Below are 7,785 nucleotides of genomic sequence, written 5' to 3' on the forward strand. Positions count from 1 at the left end.
AACAACAACAACCACAGCAGCTGCAACAACGACCACAGCTTCTCCAACCACGACCACAGCTTCTCCAACCACAACCACTGCAGCACCAACCACAACCACTGCAACTCCAACCACACTCCAACCACAACATCATCTCTAACCACAACAACTGAAGCTCCAACAACAACCACTTCAGCTCCAACCACAACAGCATCTCCAACCACAACAACTGAAGCTCCAACGACAACAACAGCATCTCCAACCACGACCACTGCAGCTCCAACCACAACAACTGAAGCTACAACCACAACAACTGAAACACCAACAACCACAGCTTCTCCAACCACAACAACTGAAGCACCAACAACCACAGCAGCACCAACTACAACTACAGCTTTTCCAACCACAACAACTGAAGCAACAACAACTACAACAGCAGCTCAAACCACTACCACAGCTTCTCCTTCCATAACTACTGAATTAACAACAACAACCACAGCAGCTGCAACAACGACCACAGCTTCTCCAACCACAACCACTGCAGCACCAACCACAACCACTGCAGGTCCAACCACAACAACAGAAGCTCCAACCACAACCACTGCAGCTCTAACAACTACCACAGCTTTTCCAACCACTGCAACTCCAACCACAACAGCAGCTGCAACCACAACAGCATCTCTAACCACAACAACTGAAGCTCCAACAACAACCACTTCAGCTCCAACCACAACAGCATCTCCAACCACAACAACTGAAGCTCCAACGACAACAACAGCATCTCCAACCACGACCACTGCAGCTCCAACCACAACAACTGAAGCTACAACCACAACAACTGAAGCAACAACAACAACCACAGCAGCTCCAACCACTACAACAGCTTCTCCAACCACAACCACTGAAGCAACAACAACCACAGGAGCTCCAACCACTACAACAGCTTCTCCAACCACAACAACTGAAACACCAACAACCACAGCAGCACCAACTACAACTACAGCTTTTCCAACCACAACAACTGAAGCTCCAACTACAACCACAGCAGCCCCAACCACAACCACTGAAGCAACAACAACTACAACAGCAGCACCAACTACAACTACAGCTTTTCCAACCACAACAACTGAAGCTCCAACTACAACCACAGCAGCCCCAACCACAACCACTGAAGCAACAACAACTACAACAGCAGCTCCAACTACTACCACAGCTTCTCCATCCACAACTACTGAATTAACAACAACAACCACAGCAGCTGCAACAACTACCACAGCTTTTCCAACCACAACCACTGCGGTTCCAACCACAACAACTGAAGCTGCAACAACAACCATTGCAGCTCCAACCACAACAACAGCAGCTCCAACCACAATAGCATCTCTAACCACAACCACTGAAGCAACAACAACAACCACAGGAGCTCCAACAACTACCACAGCTCTTCCAACCACAACCACTGCATCACCAACAATCACTGAAGCACCAACCACAACCACTGCAGCTCCAACCACAACCACTGCAACTCCAACCACGACAGCAGCTCCAACCACAACAACTGAAGCTCCAACGACAACAACAGCTTCTCCAAGCACAACCACAGCTTTTCCTACCACAACCACTGAAGCAACAACAACAACTACAGCAGCTCCAACCACAACAACTGAAGCTCCAACTACAACCATAGCAGCTCCAACCACAACCACTGAAGCAACAACAACTACAACAGCTCCAACTACTACCACAGCTTCTCCATCCACAACTATTGAATTAACAACAACAACCACAGCAGCTGCATCAACTACCACAGCTTTTCCAACTACAACCACTGCAGCACCAACCACAACAACTGCAACTCCAACCACAACAACTGAAGCACCTACAACAACCACACCTGCTCCAACCACAACCACTGCAGCTCCAACCACAACAACAGCAGCTCCAACCACAACAGCATCTCTAACCACAACAACTGAAGCTCCAACAACAACCACTTCATCTCCAACCACAACATCATCTCCAACCACAACAACTGAAGCTCCAACGACAACAACAGCATCTCCAACCACGACCACTGCAGCTCCAACCACAACAACTGAAGCAACAACCACAACAACTGAAGCAACAACAACAACAGCATCTCCATCCACAACCACTGCAGCTCCAACCACAACAACTGAAGCAACAACCACAACAACTGAAGCAACAACAACAACAGCATCTCCATCCACAACCACTGCAGCTCCAACAACAACAACTGAAGCTACAACCACAACAACTGAAGCAACAACAACCACAGCAGCTCCAACCACAACAACTGATGTAACAACAACCACAGCAGCTCCAACCACAACAACTGATGTAACAACAACCACAGCAGCTCCAACAACTACCACAGCTTCTCCAACCACAACAACAGCAGTTCCAACCACAAAAGCATCTCTAACCACATCTGAAACTCCAACAACAACCACTTCTGTTCCATCCACAACAGCTTCTCCAACCACAACAACTGAAGCTACAACCACAACAACTGAAGCAACACCAACAACCACAGCTTCTCCAACCACAACAACTGAAACACCAACAACCACAGCAGCACCAACTACAACTACAGCTTTTTCAACCACAACAACTGAAGCTCCAACTACAACCACAGCAGCTCCAACCACAACCACGGAAGCAACAACAACTACAACAGCAGCTCCAACAACTACCACAGCTTCTCCTTCCATAACTACTGAATTAACAACAACAACCACAGCAGCTGCAACAACGACCACAGCTTCTCCAACCACAACCACTGCAGCACCAACCACAACGACTGCAGCTCCAACCACAACAACAGAAGCACCAACCACAACCACTGCAGCTCCAACCACAACCACTGCAACTCCAACCACAACAGCAGCTCCAACCACAACAGCATCTCTAACCACAACAACTGAAGCTCCAACGACAACAACAGCATCTCCAACCACGACCACTGCAGCTCCAACCACAACAACTGAAGCAACAACAACAACCACAGCAGCTCCAACCACAACAGCATCTCCAACCACAACAACTGAAGCTCCAACAACAACAACAGCATCTCCAACCACAACCACTGCAGCTCCAACAACAACAACTGAAGCTACAACCACAACAACTGAAGCAACAACAACCACAGCAGCTCCAACCACTACCACAGCTTCTCCAACCACAACCACTGAAGCAACAACAACCACTGCAGCTCCAACCACAACAACTGATGTAACAACAACCACAGCAGCTCCAACCACAACAACTGATGTACCAACAACCACAGCTTCTCCAACCACAACAACTGAAACACCAACAACCACAGCAGCACCAACTACAACTACAGCTTTTTCAACCACAACAACTGAAGCTCCAACTAAAACCTCAGCAGCTCCAACCACGACCACTGCTGCTCCAACCACAACAACTGAATTTACAACCACAACAACTGAAGCAACAACCACAACCACAGGGGCTCCAACAACTACCACAGCTTTTCCATCCACAACCACTGCAGCGTCAACAACCACTGAAGCACCAACCACAAACACTGCAGGTCCAACCACAACAACTGAAGCACCTACAACAACCACTGCTGCTCCAACCACAACAACTGAAGCACCAACAACAACCATAGCAGCTCCAACCACAACCACTGAATTAACAACAACCACAGCAGCTCCAACAACTACCACAGCTTTTCCAACCACAGCCACTGCAACACCAACAACCACTGAAGCACCAACCACAACCACTGCAGGTCCAACCACAACAACTAAAGCTGCAACAACAACCATTGCAGCTCCAACCACAACAACAGAAGCACCAACCACAACCACTGCAGCTCCAACCACAACAGCATCTCCAACCACAACAACTGAAGCACCAACAACAACCACTGCAGCTCCAACCACAACAACAGAAGCACCAACCACAACCACTGCAGCTCCAACCACAACAGCATCTCCAACCACAACAGCATCTCTAACCACAACAACTGAAGCTCCAACAACAACCACTTTAGCTCCAACAACAACAGGATCTCCAACCACAACAACTGAAGCTCCAACGACAACAAAAGCTTCTCCAACCACAACCACTGCAGCTCCAACCACAACCACTGAATTAACAACAACATCCACAGCAGCTCAAACGACTACCACAGCTATTCCAACCACAACAGCACCTCCAACCACAACAGCATCTCCTACCACAACAACTGAAGCACCAACAACAACCATAGCAGCTCCAACTACAACCACAGCTTTTCCAACCACAACAACTGAAGCACCAACAACAACCACAGCAGCTCCAACCACAACCGAAGCTTCTCCAACCACAACAACTGAAGGACCAACAACAACTGCAGCTCCAACCACAACCACTGCAGCACCAAAAACAACCACTGACGCTCCAACCACAACAACTGAAGCACCAACAACAACCACTGCAGCTCCAACCACAACAACTGAAGGACCAACAACAACAACCGCAGCTCCAACCACAACCACTGCAGCACCAACATCAACCACCACAGCACCAACAACAACCACTGCAGCTCCAACCACAACAACTGAAGCACCAACAACAACCGCAGCTCCAACCACAACCACTGCAGCTCCAACCACAACAACTGAAGCATCAACAACCACAGCAGCACCATCTTCAACTACAGCTTTTCCAACCACAACAACTGAAGCTCCAACCACAACTATTGCAGCTCCAACCACAACCACTGCAGCTCCAACCACAACAACGGAAGCAACAACAACAACCACTACAGCTCCAACCACAACAACTGAAGCACCAACAACAACCACTGCAGCTCCAACCACAACAACTGAAGCACCAACAACCACTACAGCTCCAACCACAACAACTGAAGCAACAACCACCACCACTGCAGCTCCATCGACAACCAAAACAGCTGCAACCACAACACATGAAGCTACAGCCACAACCACAGCAGCTCAAACCACAATCACAGGATCACCTATTAAAACCACATCTACCCTATTGACAACCAGAGGATCTATAACCACAACAACTGAAGCTCCAACCACAACCACTGAAGCAACAAAAACTTCAACAACAGCTCCAACTACTACCAGTGCTTCTACAACCACAACTACTGAAGCACCAACAACAACCACTGAATTAACAACAACCACAGCAGCTTCAACAACTACCACAGCTTTTCCAACCACAACCACTGCAACTCCAACCACAACAGCAGCTCCAACCACAACAGCATCTCTAACCACAACAACTGAAGCTCCAACAACAACCACTTTAGCTCCAACCACAACAGGATCTCCAACCACAACAACTGAAGCTCCAACGACAACAACAGCTTCTCCAACCACAACCACTGCAGCCCCAACCACAACCACAGAATTAACAACACCATCCACAGCAGCTCCAACAACTACCAAAGCTTTTCCAACCACAACCACTGCAGCACCAACAACCACTGAAGCACCAAAAACAACCACTGCAGCTCCAACCACAACCACTGCAACTCCAACCACAACAACAGCAGCTCCAACAACAACAGCATCTCTAACCACAACAACTGAAGCTCCAACAACAACCACTGCAACTCCAACCACAACAGCAGCTCCAACCACAACAGCATCTCTAACCACAACAGCTGAAGCTCCAACAACAACCACTGCAACTCCAACCACAACAGCAGCTCCAACCACAACAGCATCTCTAACCACAACAGCTGAAGCTCCAACAACAACCACTTTAGCTCCAACCACAACAGGATCTCCAACCACAACAACTGAAGCTCCAACGACAACAACAGCTTCTCCAACCACAACCACTGCAGCCCCAACCACAACCACAGAATTAACAACACCATCCACAGCAGCTCCAACAACTACCAAAGCTTTTCCAACCACAACCACTGCAGCACCAACAACCACTGAAACACCAACCACAACCACTTCAGCTCCAACCACAACCACTGCAACTCCAACCACAACAACAGCAGCTCCAACAACAACAGCATCTCTAACCACAACTGAAGCTCCAAAAACAACCACAGCAGCTCCAACCACAACAGCATCTCTAACAACAACAACTGAAGCTCCAACAACAACCACAGCAGCTCCAACCACAACAGCATCTCCAACCACAACAACTGAAGCTCCAACAACAACAACTGAAGCTACAACCACAACAACTGAAGCTACAACCACAACAACTGAAGCAACAACAACAACCACCGGTTCTCCAACCACAACCACTGAAGCAAAAACAACAACCACAGGGGCTCCAACAACTATCACAGCTTTTCCAACCACAACCACTGCAGCTCCAACCACAACAACTAAAGCATCAACAACCACAGCAGCACCATCTTCAACTACAGCTTTTCCAACAACAACAACTGAAGCTCCAACCACAACTATTGCAGCTCCAACCACAACCACTGCAGCTCCAACCACAACAACGGAAGCACCAACAACAACCACTACAGCTCCAACCACAACAACTGAAGCACCAACAACAACCACTGCAGCTCCAACCACAACCACTGCAGCCCCAACCACAACCACAGAATTAAAAACACCATCCACAGCAGCTCCAACAACTACCAAAGCTTTTCCAACCACAACCACTGCAGCACCAACAACCACTGAAGCAACAACCACAACCACTGCAGCTCCAACCACAACCACTGCAACTCCAACTACAACAACAGCAGCTCCAACAACAACAGCGTCTCTAACCACAACAACTGAAGCTCCAACAACAACCACAGCAGCTCCAACCACAACAGCATCTCTAACAACAACAACTGAAGCTCCAACAACAACCACAGCAGCTCCAACCACAACAGCATCTCCAACCACAACAACTGAAGCTCCAACAACAACAACTGAAGCTACAACCACAACAACTGAAGCTACAACCACAACAACTGAAGCAACAACAACAACCACCGGTTCTCCAACCACAACCACTGAAGCAAAAACAACAACCACAGGGGCTCCAACAACTATCACAGCTTTTCCAACCACAACCACTGCAGCTCCAACCACAACAACTAAAGCATCAACAACCACAGCAGCACCATCTTCAACTACAGCTTTTCCAACAACAACAACTGAAGCTCCAACCACAACTATTGCAGCTCCAACCACAACCACTGCAGCTCCAACCACAACAACGGAAGCACCAACAACAACCACTACAGCTCCAACCACAACAACTGAAGCACCAACAACAACCACTGCAGCTCCAACCACAACCACTGCAGCCCCAACCACAACCACAGAATTAAAAACACCATCCACAGCAGCTCCAACAACTACCAAAGCTTTTCCAACCACAACCACTGCAGCACCAACAACCACTGAAGCAACAACCACAACCACTGCAGCTCCAACCACAACCACTGCAACTCCAACTACAACAACAGCAGCTCCAACAACAACAGCGTCTCTAACCACAACAACTGAAGCTCCATCAACAACCACAGCAGCTCCAACCACAACAGCATCTCTAACAACAACAACTGAAGCTCCAACAACAACCACAGCAGCTCCAACCACAACAGCATCTCCAACCACAACAACTGAAGCTCCAACAACAACAACTGAAGCTACAACCACAACAACTGCAGCAACAACAACAACCACAGCTTCTCCAACCACAAACACTGAAGCAACAACAACCACAGGGGCTCCAACAACTACCACATCTTTTCCATCCACAACCACTGCAGCGTCAACAACCACTGAAGCACCAACCACAACCACTGCA

The 7,785-nt window shown here is 48.3% G+C and overlaps 1 protein-coding gene across 1 annotated transcript in view; it reads left to right on the plus strand.

The window, feature by feature from the left end:
- LOC145549183 (uncharacterized) overlaps nt 1-5,054 on the plus strand; it is a 29,158-nt gene extending 24,104 nt beyond the window's left edge. The window contains exons 2-3 of the mRNA XM_081601010.1: nt 1,958-3,234; nt 5,031-5,054. Coding sequence (XP_081457136.1) covers nt 1,958-3,234; nt 5,031-5,054 — 1,301 coding nt within the window. The remainder of the gene's footprint in view (nt 1-1,957; nt 3,235-5,030) is intronic.
- The last annotated feature ends 2,731 nt before the right edge of the window (nt 5,055-7,785 follow it).

The sequence above is a fragment of the Poecilia reticulata genome, chromosome 19, assembly GCF_904066995.2.
Source record: "Poecilia reticulata chromosome 19, P_reticulata-male-v2, whole genome shotgun sequence".
Lineage (NCBI taxonomy): Eukaryota > Metazoa > Chordata > Actinopteri > Cyprinodontiformes > Poeciliidae > Poecilia > Poecilia reticulata.